The sequence below is a fragment of the Hevea brasiliensis genome, chromosome 7, assembly GCF_030052815.1.
Source record: "Hevea brasiliensis isolate MT/VB/25A 57/8 chromosome 7, ASM3005281v1, whole genome shotgun sequence".
NCBI lineage: Eukaryota > Viridiplantae > Streptophyta > Magnoliopsida > Malpighiales > Euphorbiaceae > Hevea > Hevea brasiliensis.
The window spans coordinates 103,096,208-103,109,668 of NC_079499.1; the positions used below are offsets into that span (position 1 = coordinate 103,096,208).

The 13,461-nt window shown below is 32.6% G+C and overlaps 2 protein-coding genes across 3 annotated transcripts; one reads left to right on the top strand and one right to left on the bottom strand.

The window, feature by feature from the left end:
• Positions 1-2,536: 2,536 nt before the first annotated feature.
• LOC110636404 (protein GOLVEN 2) lies at positions 2,537-3,281 on the top strand. The gene is made up of 2 exons (XM_021786100.2): positions 2,537-2,692; positions 2,813-3,281. Exons 1-2 carry the CDS (start codon positions 2,617-2,619, stop codon positions 2,974-2,976), a joined length of 240 nt encoding a protein of 79 aa, XP_021641792.2. The 5' UTR covers positions 2,537-2,616; the 3' UTR covers positions 2,977-3,281.
• A 995-nt stretch (positions 3,282-4,276) lies between these two features.
• Positions 4,277-12,156, bottom strand: LOC110636405 (ubiquitin carboxyl-terminal hydrolase 27). 2 transcript variants are annotated; one of them, XM_021786101.2, is made up of 10 exons: positions 11,823-12,153; positions 11,318-11,444; positions 10,705-10,805; positions 10,397-10,630; positions 10,031-10,099; positions 9,769-9,897; positions 9,294-9,431; positions 8,656-8,718; positions 8,224-8,505; positions 4,277-4,979 (listed from the first exon to the last, which is right to left on the bottom strand). In XM_021786101.2, the coding sequence occupies exons 1-10, from the start codon at positions 12,084-12,086 to the stop codon at positions 4,707-4,709; spliced, it is 1,680 nt and encodes a 559-aa protein (XP_021641793.2). In that variant the 5' UTR covers positions 12,087-12,153; the 3' UTR covers positions 4,277-4,706. The 2 variants fall into 2 exon arrangements, with proteins under 2 accessions (XP_021641793.2, XP_058006363.1); XM_058150380.1 differs by lacking the exons at positions 8,224-8,505; positions 8,656-8,718 and having other exon boundaries at positions 11,823-12,156.
• Positions 12,157-13,461: the final 1,305 nt, after the last annotated feature.

Sequence of the window (13,461 nt, forward strand, 5' to 3'; positions counted from 1 at the left end):
TTGTCTGATTTATATGGGGGAGATCAAATCTATATATCTTGTCTCTTTAACAATGCATAATTGTGAAAATTGGGGAAATTTCAGAATAATTAAGGTTGACATTAGGGTTTGTGAATATATATGTGTGTGTGTGTGTGGAAGCATTGAGAGAGCTTTTCAAGAAACAACAGCTACAAGATTGGTGGAGAAATATTTGTTTGTCAGCTAGAAGAGGCTGCAAAGAAAGTTCATTAACATTTCTCATCCATGTCATTAGGGTTGTAAATCAATCCTCATAATTCGGTTAATCGAATCAAATCAACAAATATTTTATAACTTAAATTATTAAATTATAAAAATTTTATAATTTATAATTAAAAATAATTATTTTAAAAAAATTTTACGGTGAGATATAGCCCATCCATAATATTCGATCAATTATGTCTCTATTAAATTTAAAAAAAAAATTATACTATCTTTCTCTCATCTCTTTAAAAAAAAAAAATTAATACCAAAAATAAAATGAAAGAAAAATTTGGAAATTTCTCCTTCCCTCTCCTATTCTAGCCTTTGATAAGTAATGCATATGTTTGGTGATGAAAAGGGATTAAAAAAGAAAATGTGAAACCTATGATCTTACTTGAAATTATTATTCTAATGTTTGTTTCACTTTGAAAATGTAATAATGAGAATGAAAACTAAGTCTACATATATTTATTTTAAGCTATTATTTTCACCTCAATTTATGTTAATCAAATAGGAAAATGTTCTAAAAAATTTGAATTTCTTAATAAATACCAAAGAAAATAAAATTTTATTATAAGAATTACACCTTCTAACATAGAAATCAGACCTCAGTTTTTTTTTATAAATAAACATTGGCTCATAGATATAAGTTAAATCATCTGGACATGGTATGGTCAGACTAATTAATTAAGATGGAACTTGGATAGAGGTCGAATTGAGAAGGGCAAGCTCTATCCGATGCAGACGCAAAACAAGCCATTAGAAAAAGCAAGCAGAATCATCACCGGGAATTACGTTGACATGATACGTTTTCGTAGTGTACGGTTTGGCATTTATTAACTGAATCTCATTTATCATGTTGGAAAATCTCTCATCACCATATAAATATGCCCCCGATGCCTAAACAAGTAAGTCTTCTACAATTCTCATAATAGTCTAGAGAACCCTGTCTAATTTGAGTGTCGGAGTAGCAATCATTAAGCCGCCAACCTATCTCTTTTTGTGTTTCAAGTAATCCCAAATCAAACCACATCTCTCAACCACTAGAAAATACCAGGCAGCATCACTTATAAAGTGAGTTAACCTGTTAGGTTTATCATAAGTTAGTAGAACATGTTACTACATGAAATTCATTGATCAATTATATATCAAACATTAATATCTTTGTCTTAAGCCTTAATTGGGGAGACTAATCATGTTTAGTGTATGTTGAATATGAGGACAATGAGGGTCCATTAAGTAGATTGTCCACAGTGAATTTCACGTGATTTTTGGTACAATAAATTTGATCAGCTTATCCGAAAGTGATGGTAGCCTCCACCTATGTCGGTTCTTCTCCCTCCATTAATTAATGCATGGTTTTTTCCATGATTAATCTGCCTCTGAATAATCCAAAAAAACCCCTAATTATGACTTCAACTCATAAATAAAATTAGGGTTAGGTTATTTTGTTCTCTGGGTGTCTTCTAGCAATCTATATAAGTAAATTCCATGTATGCAATGCAATGCAATGCTCATAAATTCTTGCTTTTAAGCTTAAAAGAGAATTAGGGCCCCAGAAATCTAGCATGCTTGAAGCTGTTCCCTCATCTCTTAAATTCTAATAAATTCAATCCACCACTAGCTTATTATTTGTCTTCCTAATCCACTATAAGCTTCCAAACAAATGAAAAATACTAATTATATAAGACAAATTAATTAATCACAAATGCAATTATTGTCATATAATTTGCATTACTTTTTCCTTAATTACCATCAAGTAAATTAACAATTTGATTGCATTACAGCCTATTAAACATAACCTCCTAATGCAGAATTTTGTTAAATTTCTTTTACCATTTTAAGTGAATAAAAAAGAAATGGGATTAGTGAATAATTATAATGCAAATATGTGTAAGCATGGATAAAAGGCCATTAGAATGGAAGAAGAAGAGACAGATCATAATAGATTTAATTAATAGAGAAAATTTAACTAGCCCAACACTTGAATTACATTAGCTTAATTACAGGGTAATTAACTAATTAAACAAAGTTAATGAAGGAAGGAAGATGTAGCTAGCCACTACAGAGACACAAACTGGATAGAGATATATGGGAAGAGAGAAGAAGTGATGGATTTATAGGTATAGGATTTGCCATAGGAAGGTGTTGCCTGTGCTAGCATTTTCATGCAAAGACAGCAGTGAGACATTGATTTTGACACTTACAAGACCACATTTGTTCACGTAGAATTACTACAAAATTTAGGTCACACTCGATTGCTACACATGTCTAAGTATGTGGGTATGTCCAATTTTCTATATAAGTGATCAATCTTGAAGAGCCTAAACAAATCAACAACCAACACTACTGCTACTGCTCAGATCACAGACCCACAAGGCTTTAGTTTAGATGGCTAAAGTTTCATGCAAGAATCTTCTTCTTGTGGCCTTTTTCTTGCTTTGCTTTGTTTCCATTGGTGCAAGAGGTAATTAATTTCTATTAGCTTCTTTCTTGATTCTTGAATCTTTAAAGTTGGCCAAGATTTGATGATCATATGCAATTGCAGAGCTATTCCTTTAACAGTTTTTCTCCCTTCTCTTTGCAGGAAGGAGTTTGCGAGTGGCAAAAAACATTAATGAAGTAGAGAAGATCAAGGACCATGAAGATAATTCCTTCACATCCAAAGGAAATGGGGCGCCCCCAGATGCAGAAGAATTACTGGGGATGGACTATACTGGCCCCAAAAAAAATCCTCCAATTCATAATTAAAATGGGAAAATTTTGTCAAGCAACTTCAAGAGTTCCCTCTTACGTTTGACGATTTTGAGCTTTCATCCATAGTTAGATACGTCTAGGAAGAAAAATTAAAATAGCTAGATTTTTATTTATATATATGTATATATATAAAATATATATGGTTTTATAAACATGGTAGAAGTGTAAACTTGCAAGAACTGATGAATATTGCACTAGGTTCTAGTCTGCATGGAGTCTTTCTGTAAATTAACAGGGGAGTGTTGGCTTGTGACACCTTAATGAGTTACAGAATACAAAAGTACACTATCTTTTTGCTATCTTGGTGAAGCACTACTGTTCAGTACTGGTCTCTGAATCCATAGAAAATCTTGCATTTCTATGCGTGAAATAAACATCTTTTTGCTAATTTTCATCTGGAAAAATGAAAGAAAATTTAATTTAAGTGCTTAATTACCAATAATACTAAAAATATTTGACCAGAGTTGGCAATAAAAGCCTGAACTTAAGCAGGAGGTTTGAAGTTCAAAACTTGTTCAAAATGGGGTAGGAGAGGCATTGTGGAAAGAGGGAGAGTCGTGCTAAAAAAACATGTCAACAACTGCAAAACATGCAGCTTCTACGGCCTAGGTGATATACAAGTGTGCCACTTTTACTTGCTTGATTTCTCAATTAGATGTACACCTCCGATGTAAAAGAATGACTAGAAAGTCCCAACAGGAAATGACTTGAAGAGAAAGAAAGAGATGTGTGTACTCTTTCTGGGAATACTATAAGTTCAGTCATGCTGCTAGAGATCATTATGAAACTCCAGTGCCTGGGTTGAAAACAAGGTCTAAAATCAGGTCACTTTCCACAAAACTGCTTAACACCAGTGCGCTGCCCCCAACAAATTAATAAAATATTCACAGGTTATGGAATAGAAACAATAGTTTTTTTCAACTTTTGGGTTCTCAAAACACTCTCTCTCTTGCTTTGACAAGAATTTAATGAAAAATAGTGTTGAAAAGTTGGTTTCATTCAATAAGAGGCAACAACACATCTAATCGAGCAATGAATTATAGAATTCTAATAATCAATGTGCAGCTTCTCTAGAGGATTAATGGCATTGACTCTATGACAAGGTGCAAAAATTAAAAACAGATAATTGAAAACTATATATATAGAGCTCAGAGGAGAAGATAATCTTGAGTATAATTGAACATAAGAGTATGCTTAATAGGGTATGTAGGTTCAACAAAAAGCAAACAAGCATAAAGGTATTCATAGTGTATGATACGTGCATGTGTAGGTATATATAAAGGGGAGAGAGGACTGTTTATGGTATGCAATCTTCTGAGAGGTGTACATACCTAATTTCAATTGAACGTACTCATTATAATTTCAAAGAACTACAAAGTTATTGGAAAAACTGTTTCTGTCTCATAACTATCTGTTTTTGAACAAAAAAATCAAGAGTCCCGGCTGCATGTTTTCTTCTTGGCTGCACTTCTTTCTAGAGCACTTTTCTGGTGATAACGAAGGAATCCAGGCGTTTTGTTTGACAGAGGTGGGTGTTAGATGACCTGTAAGGACTCGCTTAGTGCTCGCATTTATTCAGCATTACAGAGCTGAAACTGGTGGTGGTGGTTCCTTTCAATAGAATTTCATGGCATCAAGTGTTTACTTGGAGTTGCAACAGAAGAAGCTGCTGTTGGAAGGATACAATATAGCTTCCACAAGAAGTGGTTACCTTACAAAGAATTTCAGCCTTCTACAATTCTCTCATAGAAGAGCAAGCTAGCCTCCGCAGCTAGCACATCTTTCTCTGAGACACTGGAGACATCAGAATCTGATATACAAAACCACTGAAGATGGGAAGGCTTGAGAATTTCACTGGTATGCTCTTTCAGTTTCTGGGAGCTCACACTTCTATAAACAGTATAATGGCCACCTCCGGCCTTTCCAAAGTGCTCCACAAGAGAAACAAGACGGTATAGCAAAGGTTCTGCAGGAGCTACTGAGGAAGTTTCACTGGCCTGCCAAAAAGAGGAGACACAAACACATCATTTGTTGAAACAACCTTAGAGATTAATCATCCGCCTTAAAGAGCAATTAGAAGCATCACTACCTAATGCATCAAAAGATACTAGGTGGCAATCTTTTCCATATTATAGAACTTAAATACATACAGCATCTTCTTGAATATTCCAAGTATAAGATAACTGGACTTAAAAGTTTCAGTAAAAAATTATCTTTTGCTCAAATAAACGATAAGGGTTACAGGTATCAGCACAGACACCACCTGACAACGCCATAGCTGTGACAGAAAAACTTGGACCAAACTTTTGCGACTATCATACTAAGGTAGCAACTTATAACTATGCAAACTTGGTGCTATTCCAGTCACGAATAGAATCTGCAGCTAAGACTTTGCAGTCAAACTTAGAGAAATAGTTTCCTTGCACTTCATCACAAACTGAGATTCTGAATCAGTGGTGAACAGTCTACAAGGAAATCAAAAGTACATTTTGAAATCAAAGGTGAAAATAAAGCCTAATGGGCCACCTTCCTTCTGTTTCAGCAGGCAAGTATACTTTCACTATAAGCATCAGTTCATAAAACCTTGAAATCAGTAGCTGAAAGAAGTATGAGAGAGAGTTGGAGAAATAATTACATTTGTGGTTTAAAACTCATTTAGTAAATGTGACAATTAATGTGCTACTTTATCACGTAACTTGTAATGCTAGTCAATCAACTTAGTACCTAAGTTTAGTACACTTAATAAATCTTGATTTGTTCCAATTTGGTCAATGAACTAGTACTTCATCTACAATGTAGAGCCACTTTGGCAATTGACATTGAGGTTGAAACATGTTTTTCAAAAAACAACCTTTTAGCTAATGTTGAAAAAAACAATTTGAAGAAGCCGATTTTAACTTGGAGATTTTATGACTAAAATATGTCAAATTTAATATAAAAACAAAGCAACATGGGTATTTAGGCCCTTTAAGTTATGCCAAATAATAGTCACTTAAGTTCTTAAAGTATTTCACGGTCAAATTAAGCCCTTTAACTTTTTAAAAATTATCAAATAAGTCTTTCAAAATTTTTAAAATAGATGAAATAAACTCTTAGGGATAAATAAGCCATTTAACTTTTAAAAATTGATAAAAAAAAATAATAAACTATAATTTATCTCTAATATAAATTCAGCCAAGGTCGTGCACGAAAATCTTCTAGTGCATCTGTTGCATCCCAAAATAGATTTATAAATTATTATTTACCGAATAGTTTAAGAAGTTTCTCTACAGAAACTATTACAAAAAAAATAAACCCATAGAGAAAATTCTTCAATCATTCAGCAAAGAACAACTTATCAATTTGCTCCAAGACGCAACAGCAGATACTTAGTGGGATGTTACAAATCAAATACATAAAATTGCTGATAAAGACCCCATGCACGGCCTTAGCTGGATTTATATTAGAGGAAAATTATTATTTAGTTTGTTTTATCTATTTTAAAAAGTCAAGGATTTATTTGTCCTCAAAATAATAAAAAGGCTTATTTAATATGTTTTTAAATTTTAAATGACTTATTTGATCTTTTTAAAATTTGAACAGCTTATTTGGATCCCGAAACATTTTAATGATCTCAAAACACTTTAATAACTTATATGACTATTGATCTATACTTTAAGGACCAAAATAGGCCTTTTGCCTGAAAAAATAATTTTTAATAAGCTCTAATGTATTTAAGATAGTGTTTTTCTCAACATAAACTCAAACAATAATGCCGAAAGGGCCATAATCTCTCGTGCCTAGTGCAATCCCATGAATGAGTGGACTAAAATCCTACAAGATGGATGCATGAATGCCACATTGGATTTCTATTCACTACCATTTCGAAGCTAACTTCTTTCAAGGAGTAGGCAATACACAGGTATAGAATGAATAGGCTCTTCTCGTTCCTTTCTTTGAGTATGTGGCAGATATCAGTTATGGGCACCTAAACTATACTTAGTGGCATTGGAAGGCAATGTCAAACATTTTTTATTTTTTCTATGCATAAAGGAAAGCAGTTAGGAATCAAGCTAGGTGCTCTGATTTGGTGATCTCTATAACAGTAGTAGAAAGGTGGTCTTGAACAAATCAGAATACATTCAAATTTAGCAATCAAGCTTCAATACTAAATTGAGTTACTAACAATAGGATTTCATTTCCCTAATTAAATAAATCTGGTTCATTTTGCTTCACTTTAAAACTACAACTTTTCCTTACGATTGACAAGGATAAACTTTATGCTTTGTTTGGATGGGGTGAGGAGAAAGGTAAGGAACGCTCATTAAAATAGAGGGAGGAAAGGGTAAGGGAAGTGAAGTAAAAAATTTAATCTCCTCTTTTTTGCGACCAATTGTGGGAATGGAGGAAAAGTAAAGTGCTGAAATTACTAAAATATCCTACTTTTAAAAATAGGAGAGTAGTACAATATGACCTAGAAGCATTACACATTTCTAAGGATTTAACCCAAAATCGTTCAGAGTGGACAAAGCGAATCCATATAGCCGACCCCAAATTTTTGGGATAAAGGCTTAGTTGAGTTGAGTTGAGTTGAGTTGTATCCTACTTTTAAAAATAATATGGAGAAAATGAACAAAACACTGTTTTTATTCTTTTGATGGGTCACTTGCCCCTCCTTACACCCCAAATTGGGATGTAAAAAATTAGGAGCTTTGGGGCCTAAGGGTGGGGGTCTTACCCTTCCTTACCCTTCAACCTCAAATTAAAACTCTCTTCCAAACAAGAGTAGGAGGATACAATCTCCCACTTACCCTTAACTCTCCCTCCTTACCCACAATCGAAACAAGTGTTAGAAATGGCAAAAGCCACTTGCGACAAGTGCCAAATTTCAAGGGATAGCATAATTGAGACAAACAACCCTTCACACCAGCTCCATAAAGATGTTACACAAACTCTTACCTTAATTCAATCCACATGCCTGGCTGAACTCCTAATTCTATAAAACAATTTGTAAAGACTGCATGAGCTTCTCACCAAAGGAATAGCCCAATAATTAACATTTGGGAATTCCAACCTGGACTCCGACCATTGAAATGTTAGTCAGGTAGTTAATGCGATGGGAAAAGCTACTTAATGTTGTAGAGGACTGGAACAAAACACCCATGTCCACATGTACAAACACACATATATAGATAGATAGGCAGACAGGCAGACTACAAGAGCACAAACAAATATATCCTTATTGGCAATCAATCAGACTACCTTGTCATTAGTTTGCATGCTCTCATCTGTAAATATGGCTTTGGAACAGCCTTTGGTTTGGGGCAAACTGGATTCTCCCAACAAGGTTTCTGTGTGTTCATTGAACCCAGATCCATCAGCTCCTACAATCTTTGAGTAAGTACTTTGTCCATGAATACAATTTAGCATTCTTCTGTCAGAATGCACATTAAAATAGTTCAGATGAGGGATTGCTTTTTGACTTTGTGCCTTGTCCAATGTGAACGGAAGCATGTTCAAAATTAATGGAAAGCTGACGTGGCCCTACAACCATTAAAACGGCAATCCACTATTATGCTGAAATTTTCCTTACATCAATTTAAGCAAGGAATGCATGGCAAGCGCAATAAATATATCCCTTACAAACTGAGGGGACATAAACATAAGACACCCAAGCCAAGGAAATTTGGATACCTGAAGTTTGACTGGTTCTCCAAACCGATTTATTGAAACACGTTGTAAATGAATGCATAAAATCTGCAAGTACATGGTAGGACATCAGCATGCCTACATAAAATTAAAACGCTCCTATACTAATACAGGAAGCAGCAACTTGGTTTCAGAGAAATAAAAGCTTGGGCAAAGTAGCAGGTAGCAGTTATTTCTTCCAAAGCTATCCTATACATAAAAAGTAAAAAAAAATTAAAAAATGAAATGCACACCAGCTTCAGAAAGCTCCTAACAATAGATAACAACATTTTTTCCAAGTAACCACCATCCCTTGGCCCATCCTAAATCATTCAGAAGCAAACAAATCTAGTTGCCTTTTCCTCTGGTTGGGAGCATTGGTTTCGTTATTTGATTCATAGAAAGATATTGGCCCATTGATAATCATATCACTCCTAAAAAATAGCAATGCACAAGAGGCGTTACCACTGGATTTGTCAGTTACCATCAAAGTAATTAAATTCAATTTCAATGGTTCCACATGTCATTAGCACATGTGGACAAGTGCAATAAACCCAATATCAACATTGCACATGGTATTTTTTACAAGAATTCTAGTGTACTATGTGTTCTGTTAAAACTAGTAAAAAGTTCACAGTTCATACCTTTGGGCAACGAGCAATACTTAGTTGCTTTAAAGTGCGTGAAAACTTATTTGACCATGGTAGACTTTCAAGATGAGAAAGACTATGGCAGGTACAGAAATCTTGAATGCTACAACTCCTAATTTTTTCAATCTCCGTCTGAAACATGAAATCAGAACAAGTAAAAGAATAATTCCCAAAAATAGGTCCAAACAATTGTAGAACCAGACTAAGCCCAATGTAGAAGTAGACCATGTCAATAAAAAAAAAAGGTAAAAGAATAAGAATTAAGGGTCGAAAAAATTGACGAACTAGACTAGGCAACAAAAAAGGAGACAAGTTGGTTGAAAATTAAAGTAAGATGAAATAAGGGTCAGGAAAAATAAGAAGCATACAACAGGGTTCTCTTCAACATGGCCCTGGTCTGCTCCTCAGATGCCAACCGGCTAACTCTCAATAATTGAGAAGAATCTAGGTTATATAAATAGGAAGTCACCTCTTTTGCTCCTTTCAAAGATAAATACTTCATTGCAGCAATGTGCCAACAATGGCCGCAGTTGTAATTCTCAACTTGTTCAGCAGCAATGAATTGCTTCAAGCACTCCTCCAAAGTACATCCAGCCATCTAGTATCATCATTTAAAAAATTAAAATAGGGATATACCCTCAGTTATAGTAAAAGTAACTACAGTGACAGAAATTCAAGGAATAATTTCAAATATGCACAATACCAAAATATTGAAACCTGTGTTAACATACAATGGTAGAACCACTTTCAAGTACTGGCAAAAGAGGTAAGCTATGAAAAAATTGAAAATTCAATGAAATCTGCAAAACAACAAAAGTGCAATTAAACCACATGGACCTATAAGTTATGAGATAGGAAGAGAATCAAAATAGTTTGCTGCATAATATAAACATAAGAAATAAAACTAGTAGAAAGGAAATAGGTTCTCAAAGGTTACTAATCTATGAACATTTAGATCATTCACCAATCACTACAAATTTGCAAGTATTCCAGTCAGAGTACAATTCTAAATATTTATGCAAAAAAATGAAGGTAGAGAGAAATAACTTATATGCATACATTACAAATGGAAAGTCTTATATGAGGGCAGCACAAACCTGAGATGAACAGCTTTGACAAGTTAAAATGCTACTAAGAATTCCATCAAATGGTCCAAAAAAGTGTTGTTGCCACCTCTCTTGTTCATTCAGTATTTCCCTCCTCCTTGGAGCAAGAATCCTATAATTAGGAGAAGCAAAAGCATCTGCTAGAGAACTCTCATTTGGAGGATAAGAATCTGAAAATTCTTCTCTTAAAGAGGATAACAGATGAAGAAATGCTTCTTCAGCATCCTATGCATGGAAATAACAAAAATAGTCATTGGAACGTAATTTGCTTGCTCAAAGAGTTCTGAAAAAGCAATGACCTGTTGGCTTGTTAAACTGAAATTTTGAATATAGTCAGCCATTGCAAGCATCACCTTCCGCGGATTTAACACAACTCTTTGTTCACCAAATGAAGATAGTTCTATAGAAATGGAGAATTCACTAATTAGATTACAATGATCATGTTTAATATAATCACAGAAGTTCCAGTAAAAAAATTTTGAAGTTTAATAGTAATTCAGAGTCTAAGTTGTTTTTCAGGAACCACGCAAGGAATTTAGCAGAAATCATTCAAAGAAATCTTATAGTGAACCTGGAAGCATGGAAAACAAATTTCTGACATTGAATAAATAATTATTCATAATACTGATATTTGGAAAACTAAGATAATTTCCTGTTCTCTAATAGCATGGACCACGAGTGCTTTGAATAATTTCAAAATGAATATCGTCAATAAAAAATTTTATAAAAAAAAAAAAGTCGAAAGAATGGAGTAAGGTGTTATAAGAACAAAAATTCCCTGCAATACTTCAACGGTAAGTTGTAAGGCACAGCCATACCCAGCAAAGCAACACAAACAGGAAACCTCCACTGGCACTCCTTTAGATTTTTTTTTCCCTAAAATCTCTTAATTTATGTTATTTCATCTTTTACCTTCTAATAAAGCAGCCAAAGCAACTGTAAGGTGCAAACTTTCACTCCACTCTCCATTGGCAGCTGATGCAAAATCCTCTATTACCTTTTGAAGAAAAGGTTGGAAATATGAACAGCTAGCTAGAGCCTGTTAAGTGGTTACAGGAAAAGAAGAAAATCATTATAGTTTCTCCAATTGAAGAACAAAATACATATTTATGTTCTATTTGGCTACTAACAATTATAAACCAAAAGTCAAAACTTTCAGTTCAAATAGCTTAAAAGCTGAAAATCCCATTCAATACCTTTGACAGCATTTGTTTACAAAATGTAAAAGTTAACTAAGCACCAATATGAATTAAATGAAGTTCTATCTTCCATCAGAAACAAAGAAAAGGCCAAAAAAAAACTTCACGATTGGACATATCTAATTTTTTCATTTTCTATTAAATTTTCTCATTAGCTATGCAGAATTTAATTCATCCAATGCGGATATTAAATACCCACAAGCCAAAAGCGATCGTACCTGTAATATGACATTCAAAAAGCAATTATTCCCAAGATTTTGCAAGCCAGGAACGAAGTAGAGCTTCTCCAGACGATTTTCTCTCTGAGCCAACCAAGGTAAGCGAGTTAAATTCCCCAAGTTGCGGTCTCTTACTAAAGCCAAAAGCAAACCAGCAACACCCAGAACACCAGCCACAGATATGTGAAACCCAGAAGCCGAAACCCACTTCACATGAAACAAAGATTTGTACCCATACTTGAGATTGCAGATTACTGATTTCATTGCTTTTCCTTTTTCTACTTCGACTTTCGTTTCAAGAAAACAGCAGTGTTAAAAAAAGGCACCAAAAACAACTAAAATATATTTTTATGATTATTTATATTAAAATATTATATTTTTTTCATTTTTTAAATAATAATACAAATTTTAAAATATTAAAAAAGTAATTTTGACAAATTAATTGATGATTAAATCCTCAATTATAGAAACTCTTTCCTCCCTCAATATTTTCTTTTTCAATTTGTTGATTTTGTAGATATTTATAAAATTTTATGTTATTTTCTTTTTTTATGATAGTGATACAAATTTATAGTTTTAAATAGATTAGTATAATTTATTAGATAAAAATTAGAATTTTATACTTTTTTGTGATTTAATTTATTCTGTATTATATTTTAATTCACATAGGTGTATGTCCATATGTTTATTTTAATAAATAAATAAATATTGAATAATTTTTAATTATCTTTTCAAATTGTGAAAATTTAAACATTTAAATATTAATTTTAATAATTATTATAATAACTCAATAAATAATTTGTTATTCTCTTAGTTATGTCCATTTTATTTACATTCATTTAATTTAAACTGTAACTACTAATTTTAAAGATTTATTTTGAAATTGCTCATTTATCAAAATAATTAAAAAAAATGTTGAAATGAATTAAAATGAGGAAAAAATATCCATTGATAAATGGATTGACTATAACAAATTTGATATCTTGTTGCATAAATTAATTTATAAAATAAGAGAATATTAAAAACACTTCATATTATAAATTATATGAAGTGAATCTAATTATATTATTTTTACATATTACACAAGTATCCCAATTCAATAGATTAAAATTAAATGAATTAAAACTAAGGCTTAGGGGTGAAATCGAATCTCGTCGAGCTGATCTTTGTCTTGTTTAGGCTCGGCTCATGAATATATGTTTCAGGCTCGAGCTCGATTCGAGCTTTAATATTAAAGTTCAAGCTCGATTTGTTTGCAATATGTTCAATTCGAATTCAATTCAAAATCAACTCGATTTAAGCTCGTTTGTCGAGCTCTAGTTTGAACTCATGTCAAGCTCGATAAGTTTAATCTTGAACTTGTTTCGGCAAGCAAGCTCGATAAGCTTGAGCTCAAGCTTAATTACTTTCAAAATAAATTACTACATGAGTCTATAGTCATTCATAATATAAATTAATAAGAAAAAAAAAAAGAGATAAAATAGATTAAAAAAATTTTGGTATTTTTCTATTTTTATATTTAATTTATTTAAATAAGTTTAAAAGAATTAAATAGGTTACATTATTTATATTTTATAAATATATTTTTTATTTTAATTATATCATAAATTTATATAATAATATAATATTTAATAATATA

Coding starts and splice junctions, on each gene's coding strand:
- LOC110636404 (XM_021786100.2), top strand. CDS start 2,617: ATGGCTAAAGTTTCATGCAAGAATCTTCTTCTTGTGGCCTTTTTCTTG. Junction 2,693..2,812: donor TGTTTCCATTGGTGCAAGAG/GTAATTAATTTC, acceptor TTCTCTTTGCAG/GAAGGAGTTTGCGAGTGGCA.
- LOC110636405 (XM_021786101.2), bottom strand. CDS start 12,086: ATGAAATCAGTAATCTGCAATCTCAAGTATGGGTACAAATCTTTGTTT. Junction 10,631..10,704: donor TCAGTTTAACAAGCCAACAG/GTCATTGCTTTT, acceptor TTCCATGCATAG/GATGCTGAAGAAGCATTTCT. Junction 8,506..8,655: donor GAGAACCAGTCAAACTTCAG/GTATCCAAATTT, acceptor TAATGGTTGTAG/GGCCACGTCAGCTTTCCATT.